General features: G+C 44.7%; 1 protein-coding gene across 4 annotated transcripts in view; it reads right to left on the bottom strand.

The window, feature by feature from the left end:
- Nucleotides 1-14,346, bottom strand: part of TENM4 (teneurin transmembrane protein 4) — a 358,687-nt gene that overhangs the window by 265,700 nt on the left and 78,641 nt on the right. For 3 of the 4 annotated variants that reach the window (XM_086481675.1, XM_086481674.1, XM_086481673.1), the window contains exon 3: nucleotides 4,269-4,478. The exons of the other annotated variant lie outside the window; for it this stretch is intronic. In XM_086481675.1, coding sequence (XP_086337801.1) covers nucleotides 4,269-4,478 — 210 coding nt within the window. The remainder of the gene's footprint in view (nucleotides 1-4,268; nucleotides 4,479-14,346) is intronic. 4 annotated transcript variants of the gene reach the window in all.

A 14,346-nucleotide genomic window follows, 5' to 3' on the forward strand; every position in this document is an offset into this window, starting at 1 on the left:
GAAGAAGTCACGCACTTCGGCTTTGACTATGAGGCAACGCAGTCAGCGTTCTCAAAGGAATTCAGATGTCAGCTTTCCACAGATTTCATATATTTTTCAAAATCTGCTCTTTGTCACTCCGCACATCAGCTCCCCATGGGGATAACAGCCATTTCCCTGCCTCACAGCTGTGCTAAGCAGAGATGTACCTGCTAACATCCCCAGTGCCACAGCTGCAGACGCTGAGGGAAGTGGACAGCAATGGTCAGGCTGACGGACTCTTCCTAAACAGCATTCCCTAAAGATTTATTATTTTTTTGTAAATTTATTTTTCGTGCTATTTACTGGTTCAAATTGAAGAGAGCTGCTGCTGCCAAGCCAATTACCAACGTATATATCCCTCTCCTTGGCTGGCACTCGACCTTTCCCAGCCAGTCAGCATCCTCCCTACAACCCCCACGGCTCATGCTTCTCCTCCCGTACCACTGTCAGAGACTACATGGACCGATGTTCTGAGCCAGCACAGCACTTGTTAGTTTCTTAAAACAACCAGATCAAAGATCGGATGCCTTCAGGCGGTTCTGGCTTCTCATCAGTCATATACATAATGCCTACACACCAGGATATACATATATTGACTGATGAGAAACCTGAACAACTAATTAGTGTTTCTGAATGCCCACTCCAAGGCAGCCTACTTTTCAAATAGTGCTGAAATCCCCAAATCACGAATTTGTAAAGTTTCTGAAAGGAAACATCCTGAGATGTTTAGCCTGGGGAAGCAAAGGCTCTGTGTGGCCTTTCAATACTTAGAGGAGGCTTATAAGGAAGATGGAAAGAGACTTTTAACGGTTTTAACCTAAAAGAGGGTAGATTTGGATTTAGTATAAGGAAGAAATTATTTACTATGAGAGTGCTAAGACAGTGGCACAGGTTGCCCAGAGCAGCTGTGGCTGCCCCCTCCCTGGCAGTGCTCAAGGCCAGGTTGGATGGGGCTTGGAGCAACCTGGTCTAGTGGAAGGTGTCCCTGCCCATGGCAGGGGGTTGGAACTAGATGGTCTTTAAGGTCCCTTTCAACCCAAATCATTCTGTGATTCTATGAATATGCAGATATCCACATCCTAGTTACTTTGGGTATTTTTAGGTAAAATAAAAAGTCTTCTGAAGCGGACATATATAAAAACAAAAGCCAAAAGCTCCAAATCTGGAAAGTCTTCTTCCTTAAAATTAAGTATCTGTTTACAGTATAAGTACAATAAGAATCAGAGTTTTTTAATGTTCTAAATTACTTTTACCTTACAAGTAAAAAAACTCAAACAATGGCTTGTAATACATCCAATACAAAATTAAAAGCCCTAAGTGACGCCTGCATATTTATATACTTATTAGTTTGCTCCAGCTTTCATTTTAAAGTTTAGTTGGACATTTTCCTGGAAGTATAGAAATAATATTACGGGCATTATTACCTTTCCGGAATGAAAGGAACTTAGATAAAGAATAGCCTACTGTATCTTCAAAACATAGCATGTTTCTTAAGTTCCATGTGCACTATATTCGCAATTTACATGAGGATTTGCAACAGCGGTGCTGCTCCCTGGGTGTTACTTACTTTGGATGGACTTCTCTAAGGCTGAGTTTACACAGCTGTGGAAGGAAAACCTAGCCACAATCAATTAAAAAGTGCAACACAAATCCTTCGGACAGCATTCTCAGGCTGTCCTGCTGTTGAGACAGCTACTATTCTCCCAGAATGAGTGCTCTAACTGTATTAAACTTAGCCCTAACCAAAATAAGCTTTTACTAATTTTCACCATTTAAGGAACATAAAGACCTGCCTTTGTCATTTAAAGTTTAAGCTGACTAAGCCTCATAGAAATAGAACCTTAAGGAACTAAAGCAATTAAATCCATTTACAGAGGTCAGAAGAGTCTCTGGGTTTTAGTCATGATGGGCTTGTATGGTCTGTGCTTCTTATTCATTTGAACTCTCAGATTATGGGTTGATAGTTGGCATAATAAGTCACCTTTCTTTTCCTCCTGATAGCAGAGTGATGTTGAGCTGATCCTAACAGGTCACCAGTGTGCTGGCATTACCTGCACTTCTGATTACTGAACAACTAGAATAAGCACGCAAATGAGACCCCAGACGCCCTGTCTTTGTGTGGGACATATTTATTACCAACCTGCTGAATCCTACATACAAAGAAGGCCTCAGGGAATGTAGTATGTCTACAAGCCAATGCAAAAAGCACTGAGGAAAAAAAAAAAAAGGATAAATAAGCAGGCAGCTGAAAAGCCTAAAGTCTAACTAACTCACCAGCACATCAATAATACAATAATGTCACCAACCCACTGTGGACTCTGAACAATGCTTTTTCTGTTGTTCAGCTAATTAGTAAAAGGAGAGATTATGGTCTTTAATCTCACTTGCTTTTTCTTTCCTCTCTCTTTTTACCTGGAGGGTGTGCGAGTACGTGTACATATATATTCCCTAAACGAACAAAGAGAAAGTACGTATAGTATGATGTTGAAAACATGAGGTGGAGTGTGACTTTGGCTTTATTTCCAACAAGAGGGTCATCTACACAATTTCAGATTTCAATGTACTGCAAATGCAAGGCGTCAGATGTGTGTGTATGTGTGTGTGTATGTTACAGGGTGGGAGGGGAGGGGGGAAGCTGAACAGAGGATATGAATTTTAAGCAGTTTCCTGAATGAATACGACACTGTATTTCCCCCTACTCTCCTTAGGATGACAATTCAGAGGAGATAACCTTCTCCTTTGAAGAACTCTGAAAGGAAAGTTTGTTTTTACCATAACAAATGCAACAAAAGAAAAAGACGAGGGAAGCTGGGAAAGGAGGGGGGGACACAAATTAAATGTCAAACTTTCTCTCCTTACTTGGAGATAACAGCATACTAGGAAACCTTCTTAGAAGCTTAACATAAATGCAGTTAAGCTGTTGCCGGCTGCAGTAAACCTCTCTCTCACCTTTCTTTCTCTCTTTTAAGATATCTTTGAATGCCTTCTCCTTCATCATAAATCAGACCTGTGAGCAATTATCACTCAAGCCGGATGGCAGCGGCCTGAGTGGCCACTGCTATTCCACGGCTGTAATCTGCACTTCATCAGGTTACACCACCCTTGATGAAATTTCACATTTCTTTGCCAATGAGCGTTACCTCTCCGTTTATGACTCATTGTCTTTGCAGCAGAGAGCTGTAAATCTCATTCCTCCTCTTGAAATTTGTTTAAGCAGCACGGTCCATCCGGCGGTGCTGAGCGCCCTCAGCTCCCGATCGGGGAGTCTCAGAGCATCCCAGAAGCATGAGGCTGTACTGCTGCCTCAAATACTTACCGTGAGGGCATCTCTCAGCACCTCCGAGGGAGACGTGGATGCAGACACCCTCCTCTGGCCTCTGAGGCTGAACACACGGCGCTGCTGCCACTGCCACAACTCGCAAGGAAACTCTTTGAGCTTTCGGCATTCCCTTTTCCATCCATGCAGGATGACAGGTTCCTGACAGCGGCGGGAGCCTGCGGTTGTTCTCAGCTGCTCAGGGCCCGCGGTGGCAGGAGCCCACCTTGACCCTTCCCCTCGGCCCTGCCAACCCCCAGGCCGCACCTTGCCGCCCTCACAGACAAGGGGGTGGGGGGTGTCTTTGGTGAGTTTTTCAGCCAGAAGAAAAATAAAAAAAAGAGCCAAAGAAACCCAAAATCCGCCCCCCAAAAAAGGAGAGGGCTCTGACCTTCAACCCATACACAGAATCACAGAACGGCAGGGGTTGGAAGGGGCCTCTGGAGATCATCTAGTCCAACCACTGCTAAAGCAGGTTCACCTACAGCAGGTCACACAGGACAGTGTCCAGGCAGATTTTGAATATCTCCAGGGAAGGAGACCCCACAGCCTCCCTGGGCAGCCTGTTGCAGTGCTCTACCACCCTCAGGGTAAAGAAGTTTTTCCTCATCTTCCCACATTTCTCCGCTCTGCCCAGGTACCCCGGAGGGTGGCTGTCCACCTCAGCTACACGCACAGCAGCCACCACCAACCTTCCCAATGCGGCATTTTTCAACCTTTATGAGGTGATTTACACACACACTCTCCCCCCCCCCCTCCTTTTACCTCCCCTTCCCCAATATTTTTTCTTTTTTTTTTTTTTTTTTTTTTTTTTTTTTTTAAGCAAAATCCCCGAAGAGCACATCAGCACCCCCTCCCCGCCCCGCGGCCAGCCTCCATCCCCACGCCGGGCTGTCAGAGCGGCACGAAAAGCAGGCAGAGAGTCACTCACCGTTGGCGGCGACACCGAGGCTCCCGGAGCCGCTTTGGGCTGAGAAGGAGTTCGGGACAAACTCTTCCTCAGAGTCAGAGCCCGCGGCCGGCTGGGCCGCGCCGTTGCCCAGCAACCGCCCCGGGCCCTCATTGGCCGGCGGCGAGGGGGGGGGGGAGGGGGACTGCTCGGGGGGGGTGGAGGAGGCGGACGAACAAGGCAGGGGGGGACCTGCGGGCCACAAGCACACACGGACACACAGAGAGAGAGAGAGAGAAGGGGGCAGGGGAAGGGGAGGGGGGGGGAAACACGACAAGAAATAAAATAAACAAATAAAATCGACAACACACAGACAGAGAGACAAAAAAGTTGAGCCGGGGCACAAGGGAAGGCCGCCGCCCCCCCCCCCCCCCCCCCCCCCCCGCCGCTCCCCAGTGCCTTGCCCCAGCCCTGCCTGAGGGGCGGCGGACTGCACATATCTGCCCGCCGGCGGCTCCGAGGGGAGCGCTGCTGTTCCTCGGGGGGGTCGCAGTCCCTTAAAACTTAAAACTTGGGGTTTTTTTGGTTTTTGGGTTTTTTTTTCAAGATTTTGGAGCCCCTGGTGCGAGGTAACGCTCCGTGCCGCGAAGCGGGCGCTCGCTGCCAACGAGGCCGAGCGTCGACGCCGGCTGCGTTGCGCGCAAGGAAAAGTTTTGCCCGGCGTATTGTGAGGTAAATTGTTTCAGATTTGGTGTGAAAAGGGTAAAGTCCTTTTGGGGATTGGGTTTAACCATTCCCTTGTGGAGGGAAATGGCGGGAAACCTGCCTCACGCTCGGGCAGAAGGTGGGTAGCGCCCGGCATCGCTGCGCGGCGATGAAGCACATCGGCGAACCCACAGACTGATCCAGGGCAGAAGCGAAGCTCAGTGCCGTGTCATTTCATTAATTAAAGCATAAGAAACACAGCAAATTGGGTTCTTGAATAGTATTTTACACAAAGCTTCGCCTGATCAAGGAAGAGCTTTACTGACTGCAAGGAAATGGGATCAGGTACATGGCAGATAAGTAGGTCCAATTCAAAAAGGATACTGTAAATAATTAGTGGTTATCAGGGTCTTATTCGAAAAAGATCTTTGAGCAAAACTGGGAAATCAGAACCCCCAAACTGGTGAAAAAACTATCAGGCAAACGTGGAGGTCAGATATGTGCAGTACATCAATAAAAAACAAGGGGAATATGAACACAGACATATAATAGGTTAAAATACAGGACAATGCATTTAAACATGAGCTTTTCCCCTCAATACATTTGATCTGAAAGTCATAATGATTAATCTCCCATATTTTCCCAAATACTGAAATGTTACCATGCAAACCCCATCAAAATAAAAGAATTAACAGTCAGCACACGAAAACTAGCAAACTTAAAAAATGATCTGTTTCTAAAAAGACACATTTTGAACGTAACATAGCACACAACATAGGTGTACAATATTTCTTACTAAACACAACATGAACACTTTAGAAAAAGACACAAAACAGTAAAGCGGGTTTAACATTTAAATCCCCCACAGCTGGTTCTGCTAAGTTTCTTTCCACCTTGGCCACCAGTTTTTCGCATGATATAAGCGCTTGGATGTCACCTCCCTGGCACATGCAGATCTTATAGATTGCTAATTATAATCAGAGCACAAACTGCGGCGTTGGAGGCGAAGCCTGGGAACCAGGGGGAATACAGGACTGTACCTGTGCTTGGAGACGCTCAAGTGACTGTGCTGACCCGAAGGAGAAGCCAGCCATGGTGGAGAGCCTGGGCTTTCTTGCACGAACTGCGGTCTGCACGCTGTGCAGACCGAGTGCAGGAGTTGTGAGCCCTGTGTGTTTTGTTACGATCAGCAGTGGGGTTGTCTGGGTCTTGTTCTTTCTGACAACCCTCCAGAGAAGTTCCTCCCTTAGGAATGCAGCTTTTAAGGAATCTGCAGCATACTTCACACTCCCTGACCCTTTTTACGGTGCCAAGGCTATAACCTTCCCATTGTGTTAACTACCGGTAGGAGCTGGAGAGACACAGCGAAAAAAGGGAGCGCGTGCAAGTGGATGAGCACTGCTTTCCCTGTCACTGACCCTGACGTGCAAACGGAGATTCAGCTCTGACGTGCTCTTGAAGGAGCAAAGTCTACTCTGCATCATCCTCTTGGTTGCGATGGAGGTTTGACGAGCCCTGACATGTGATAAAGTTTTAAGTCATTACTTTGATTTGCTATGCATTTGTTACAAAACAGGATGTAACAGATACTTGTCATACTGTGTGGTCAGAGCCTGAATTCTAGAGTGATGATGGTGAAATGGAAAGAAAGTGTTAAATGTATGTCTTCCTATAGACCCATACAGTTTTTCAGTGTACTTTGTGACTGGAGGACATATTTTTCCAGTCATTGAGAGAGAAAAATGAGATTAAAAAAATTATTTCAAGCCTCTGACTCACTTATCCAAAGACCAGTAAAAATGCATAAAAAGGAGGTTAACAGTGTGACTACCCCTGACAAAAAAAAAAAAAAAAAAAAAAGGCGTTAAATGACAGTAGACTCCCAATGCTTTCCCTGTGTTTTGGTCAGACAGCACGCTTGGCATATCTAAACATGAAGTCTGTAGTCTGGACATAAAGATCAGGAGCAGAATGAGTGGAATTTGGAATCGTAACGCTAACAGCAAAATGTCAGCCCAGATCAGAAACTTTCTGCCATTTCCACATGGTTGCAGGTCAGGTTTTTTTGGTATGGGCATTCCCCACCTCACAGTATCGCAATTTTCGCAAGAATAAAAGAAAAATAATGGGGGAAAAAAACCAACAGACAAAACAAACCCAAAAGCTCTTAAATGAAAACGTTGGATTTTAATCAACCGCACCACCGCAGAGTGCACATGAGAAGTTCCCGTGGGCTTTCACGGTCGTTACACGCCCTTCCAGCAGTGCATGAGCTGACCTTTGCAAGGGAAGCTTCCCCAGGAATCGTGCATACTAACCACATTACTGCGCTGCTGTGAAGGGCACTGGCACACACCACCTCGTTCCCTGGAAAATTCCCTTTTGGCCACGCCGTGTTGGAGTGGAGGCAACAGGAGATTCTACAAGCTGCTGGGTGGAAGGTGTGAGCTGCTCAGCTGTGCTGACAACGTCCAGTTAAAAAGCCTGGGGAGCAAAGCGATACCTTCCTTTTTAACCTGACAGCAGCTCTGTTTGTAACATAAGGGTGTCTTAAATTGTGGATCCTTTAAGAGAATTGTCTCCTTTTCTCTGCTTGGACAGAAAACCAAAAATTAAATCTGACCTTTTCAGGAAAAATAAATCGAGAGAGAGAGACGAAAGACACAAGTTCGTATCCTTCTCAGGCAAGTATCTCATTGAATTTACTGCGACTGCAGGTCCAAGTAAAACAAGGAGGATTCGGCCCGTAAACTTTCATTCCAGCTGCCAGAGCAAAATTTCTAATTGATTAGTACAAAATGAATTCGCAGCAAGACTGGGTTGCTATGGAACCTGAGCAAGTAGGCCAAGTCACTTTGCGGTATGTGCTGTTTCTCCTTCAAAAATACAAAACAGAAGGACTAGATAACACATTCATTATGCACACCCTTGCAATTTGGAAGCTAACTCAAAGAAAAACAAAACGGATTCCAAGTATGGGCCCCTTGGCATCAATTTGTAACAATCTTATATATCCGCTTGCAGGGAACAGTCAAAATTATGTTCTTTGGACGTGAGGCAGGAATAATATAAGTTGAATGTCTCTGTATGAATGATACCTTACTTGCACATATTCAGAGGAAAACAGAACATAAACTTCTATTTTATCTATGTGCCAGTACTTCAGATTAAGATTTAAAAAAAATCAAGGGAAGATATGTTACAGTCAGTGGTAGATTTATGAAAGTACTTAGGAAACACAAACTTTGAAAACAGGTTGACGCAGACTCTGTTTCCCAACTTAACTAAAGAACTGTGCAAAATTCAGGCAACTGCTTTAAATTTAGGGAAGAGACAACCAGAGCAGACTCTAAATAGTTAGGGGAAAGTAAGACAAACAATAAACATGCCTTCAGTGTATGCTACGCATTTGGCTGTAATATTTCCGATTAGTCTGTCTCTTGCAGGATTTGGCCTTCAGAGATCACAAGCTGATTTAAAACGGGTGTATTCACGCTGGTGCGATTGGAAGGGCTGCCAGGAATACAGAACACTGGAGATACTTTTAAACGAAGGACCGTAAGTTGTTTCATAGACTATAGCCAGTGTAGGCTATATAGAGTATATCCATTATACTCATATGTTTACAGTCTGTCCCAAGAGGTGAAAACGTGTGGATATGCAAACGCTGACTTTTCACACAACAGATACCACAAGGCAACAGGATTTAACAGTGTTCAGTATACCCAGATGGTATTACCTGCAATCAATAAATCATTAATATCACCTTTTTTCCCATAGTATCTTTTTCTGTCAAGCTTCAGCCAAGCATCTTTAAGAGCTTTACAAGCATTGAGTATGTAAGCTTTGAAATACTGTTATCAGATTGGCTGGTGAAATTGGGTTGTCTGGGGAGCAGACTTACACTTCTGATGGATAAGGAAACTGAGGCATGGAGAAGTGAAATAATTTGATTCAAAATTCTCTTGTTTCTTGTACCTGTATCTCTAGCCACTGAAATAGTCTGAAAGGCTGTTTGTCACTCTCAAAAGATTTTACGTTAGCAGAATTCCCACCATAAAGGAAGGATGGGGGGCGGGCAGAAGTGCTGTCATCGCGGTTACCTCAGTACAGCAACTACAGCAGTTCTCACGTAAGAACTTTTGCATTAAGTCTTACCACTGGCAGTGCTTAGCCTTTATACAGCCTTAAAAACGAAAGGTTCTAACAGTGGTACTGGTGCACCAGTAACGGTAAGCACCATTACAAACAAAAGACACCCCAATACAGCTCTGGCCTTTAAAACGTAGGGCACTGGTATGCACTGGGGTTCATAGGAAGGCGGTGTAAATGATAGCAGAGCGTATTCTGTAGTGTGCTGGCTGGGTGTATTATTCTGTTGAAAGAAAGAGCGTGTAAACAGATGCACTTCTTTTTTTGTCTTCCCCTCACTTTGCACAGTGGTTTTGAGTGATTTTTATTGACATTGAAACTAAATCTTATTGATCTGTATTAAAACTGTAGCTAGACTTGCGCTGAGAAAACCATGACCTGCTTACACAACGGAAACGCTTAGGTACCCCTGGCTGATTAAAAAAAAAAAAAAAGAAAAACTTATTAATAAATAAATCTAAAACTCAGGCAATTTCATCCCACACCGTGTCTGATTGATTAAAACCCCACAAGCATGAAGCTGTACTGCAGGGCTGAGATCTTCTGACGTGAAAGAGCTATAGATGAACAGTGGCAAGCGGAGCGGGCACCAGGACATCCCACGCAGCACCTCTGTGAGGGATTGCTGGCGACACATGGGACAAGGTGGGAAGGGCAGTGCCCTGCCCGCACAGCAACGCTCGGTTCCCTGGGGAATACAAAAGGAAGTGATTTGCTCCACGAGTGTTTCAGAGCATCAGAGATCCTGCTGAGCGGAGAAGTGGAGTGGGAGAATATCTGGCATTTTGCATTTGAGGTGAAGTGGAACGTATTATTTGAGGACGAGCCCTGATTATCACATGGTAAAAGACTGTTTTATCATCCAGAAGCCTCGTTCCCTCAGAGATGGAGAAAGAAGGAATTTTCTTCAGGGACAAACAGCATTCATGCCTTTCTCGTGGCAGCATATCATGCCTTTCCTGTGGACAGCATAAAACACCTCTGGAAAAAGAGCAAGCTGAACTAGCTGTCTGGCAAAATATGTCAGTGAATCATAGGAGTAAGGAATTGTTGTGCAGATTTATTGCTGTTCTTTAACAATAGGTGGTCACAACATTCTTAGTTCAACAGGGAATATATATCTTGTGTTTAGAATTGATTAAAAAAGCAGTCTTGGAAAACTACTCCTAGTTATTTATATTTCCTGAATTTCCACCTGCACTTATGTTTATTTTATTTTATTTAATTTTGTGTATTTTGATTTATAGCTATGGAGCCAAAGGGGGAAATAAATGAAATAAAGGGGACAAATGAATATCATCTTAACAAGAAAAACCTGGACAGCTGCCATGTCACCAAAATTAAGAAATGAGTAGTTGGGCCTTGAAAATGAGAAATAATCACATGCTTTCTATGAAGACTGGCATATTGGGGAAAAAAAAGGGCCGTGCAAGGTTAAGAAGGAATGAATAAATTCACTTGAACTGAAGTGGTGTATGAAGAACATATGTTACATGGGCTTCACCTGCATTGTAGGTGATTTGTGTTACTCTTCCAAATTGTGGTTTTCCCCTCCCCTAAGCTCTGAAGGTATGCAATGATTTTCTTAATCCATTTGCCAGGATGGTGTATTTTCTGTAAGGAAGTCACAGTCACTGTCAGCAGGAACTCAGGGACGTTGTTGTTTGTACAGGGCAGACCATGGGCTGACCTTTCTTTGGGTGGAAAAACATCTAGAATGGCGGCGGCTCTGTGAGGGATGATGTGATGCTGGGATATATGAAAGCTCCCCAGCTGTATGCCTGTGTTGTCTGCCTCTACCCCAGCACAGATCATGGACTGAGCGTTTGGGCCTCGTGCAATTATTCTCCAAATGAAGCAGAAGGAAGAAAGGGACAAGAAATAACCCAGACCTCAGATCTCCTTTCCCCCAGCTCCTGAGGTTACTAACCTGACCCAAAACAGCAGAAAACAATTATCCATTAAGCAAGATGGAGAGGAGCAGGGAGGAAATTGTTCCCTTCTGAAATGCAGTTCCTCCAGGGCTTGGGGTGCTCTGGAGCAGCACAGCCGCACTTATAATTTTTTGCCAACACAAGAAAATAATACAGCAGATTTTCAGAAAATTACACGGGCAATTGCCTGAGCCGGATACTCAGCTTGCTCATTTGTCGGCACAACAGTGGAAACAGATTGTGTAAGTTAGCTACGCGATTTTCTGAATCATCAGTCTCCAAGGCTGAGATTGTGCTGTTATTCAAAAGCACAAACAGGTAGTGTAATTTCCAAATATATGGGAGATTGCTTGTATGTCTTTGAAAATCAAAGCAATGAGGATCAAGAAAGGACTGTCTTCTGATAGAGACAGTATAAACAATCCTAATCACCGCGGAATATTTATATAATTCCTTGTGAAATATTTATGCAAGTAATTCACATTGCCTAAAGTTTTAAGGAAAAACGCAAGCCCCTAATTATGGATCAGCATTACAAAAGCTTGTGCAGCTTTACTCAAACCCAACTTGTGAAAGAATAATGTAATCAGTAGGAAGGCTGATGAGCTGCCCGTGAAATGGCCTCGCTCAATCTGACACTAATGCTCTATCTGATCCAGAACACCCAATATAAAGTATGAAGTTCTCTGCAAATGACTACATGCAAATCTCCTAAAAGGTCCATTTTCCTTTATTTGAACACCAAACTGTAGGCTTTGTAGAAATTGCTTTCTCTAAGCTTAATGCTAACAAAAAGGTTTACACTAGCCTTGCAAAACTTTTCCTGCTATGCTTGGTCAAGGCAAAGCACCCTTTCATATTCCTGTTACCCTAGAAAGGAAGAGTTATTATATATGGACTGTTGGTAGATTTTTTCACCTGCTCCAGCAAATAACATTTGCCATTTACACCAACATCTTGCAGGGTGGTTGGCACTAATTTTCTAAAATTAACTTCTGAAGTAATGCCAGAGGAGTCAAAAGTGCAGAACGCTAGAAACCAACCTAAATTGCATGGCATTAGAGCCCACCTACCAGGGAGCAAAACCGATTCATCTTATAGCCAAAGCATAAAAAAATCCACACATTCAGCTCGTGATCAGTGATACACTGTGGGACCTTCTGGCCTGTGGGGATGGGTTTTACATACATTGTATGTAAAACAATACGTGGTGAGAAAAACTCGTATGGAATAAAATGTGGTTCCCCCCCCCCCCCCCCCCCCCCCGTTAACTAGACAATCACAAGTGAGCAGCTCTTGAAAGGAAGTTGCAGTTGTTAAGAGAAATCCGGAACTTGTTTGGGGAAATGGAAGGATTGTGTGACATTGTGCAGCAGAGTCACTGTAGGGTCTCCCTGCCGTCAGGGGAAGCACAGCCTCGTCTTCCAGAGGCCACTTACCCTGTCTCCAATTTGAGCTGGAGTGTCTCATTTCTCTTCACTGATTATACAGGGAGACTTGGGTGAGCCTAACTCAGGTGCGTCAGTGCAAGCGGCATGAGCCCTAGGCTTAGTGTCCAGACCCTGCCTGAAGACGAGGCAATGTCATTGAGGCATTTTTGGCAGTGATATTTCAGTTTGCTCTGTAGTGCTTAAGGCCCCATCATATGTGCAGACTTAACACTTCCCTTCCACGCTCATAGACAAAGGTGCTGTCTAGTGGCAATGGAAGTGGAGGCAGCTGGAGATAAAAGTTGCGGTGAAGGAGAACTTTGAAGCAATGATATTTTATGCTTCTCTTGGGAAAAAACACAGTCTGCCTGAGTAAGTACAGTCCAAGGAAAACATGTGGCTGCAGATCTCTGGGGTACCAAAGTTATGCTGGAGTGAGAATCCAACCCGTCGATCCATAAGCCCTCTAGGGAGGAAATTTGGGGTGAGAGGAATGTTGCCTGAATAAAGAGATTGTATCTCTTCCTATTTTCGTTAAAATTACTGTTGGCTTTGGATTTCTGCACTGCATAAAGCTAATGAACTTTCTTGTTTGGCCTCTTACACTTACTGGGACAATTTCCTCCTGATCCCACTCTTTATCCCCGTTAGGGTTAGATGCATGGATCCCTAAATTGTATGGAAGTAATTTTCCAGTGACTGTTACTATACTCTAGCCAATCTCCCTTAATTTTGGGAAGACTGTTTTTTCCAGTGCATGATTCCATACAAAGCAAACAGCCTCCCTTCATCGTCTGAGTCGTGGTTCAGAAGATCATTCCCTGGTTTTGGCTAAGAAAAGAGACCAGGCAATCTAATGCTAAAAGACTCTTCCTAGATGGGTTTCTAAAAGGATCTGATTAAGAAGAAAGGTTATTTTCCATACCAGTTTCTTTCTGTGAGCTAGCCCTGGGGCTTTGGACTTGAAGATGGTAGAAAGTGTGAGGCTCCTGCAGAAGAGGAGGCAGGATGGCTGCACCAGAGTGGTGCTGAGCCCGAGTTACTGTGCTCTAGACACCAGCAGCAGGGCAGGGTGCCGGGCTGAAGGGGCTGCACCCCACAGTAGCACCTCTGCACAGCTCTGTGCTGCAGATGTGCCAGCCTGCAGCACCCATGAGTCTGTCTTTCTCTACCCAGGTTGATGGTGGGTGTAATTCCTCTCCTTTCAACTCTTGAGAGAGACCTGCTGTGTTACCTGGGGAAGAAGAACTCTTCAGACCTGACTGTTCTGATCTTTCTGTGTTGGACTCTCGTTCGGCATCCACCTCATGCTCCTCCACGAATGCATTTGAATCTTGCACATACCCTGTGCCTGGCACAGCTCATTAAAAAATCAGACCTATCCTGCATCTTCTAGTAATTTCAGATGGTTCTGTTGATTTATTCTGCAGGCTTTTCGAAACACGGGCTGCTTCTCCGTGCGCGCATGTGAAGCTACTCAAACAGCAGGACCTTGATCCTGTGTTTGGCCATTAGGTGTTCTTGCAATGCAAGCTGTAAGAGTAGGGAAGTTGTTTGTGCTCGAGTAGCTGTAATTATTGTGGAGGAGAGCTGTTCACAATGTTCTGTAGGCAGTGAGAGGCTGAGAGTGTCCCTTTGCTACAATCTGAAGGCAGGACAAGTGCTACGTTTCCAGGGAGGTCAGAGTGAAAATCACGTGCTTACTGAAAAACCTGCGAAGGTGATGTGCAGCCCTCATTGCTGTAATCCAAAGTTTCCCTTTATAAACCTGCACTTCGTCTTTGTTTTCCCAGAAAACTTCCTGAATTCTTGCTAAGGCAAAGAGCCAAAATACAGCTGTGCTTCTGTAGATGATGCTCTTCTCTCCTGGGAAAGGTTGACAGTCAATGGTATTGCCCA

This window comes from Leptosomus discolor, chromosome 1 (assembly GCF_034619465.1).
Source record: "Leptosomus discolor isolate bLepDis1 chromosome 1, bLepDis1.hap2, whole genome shotgun sequence".
NCBI classification, from domain to species: domain Eukaryota; kingdom Metazoa; phylum Chordata; class Aves; order Leptosomiformes; family Leptosomidae; genus Leptosomus; species Leptosomus discolor.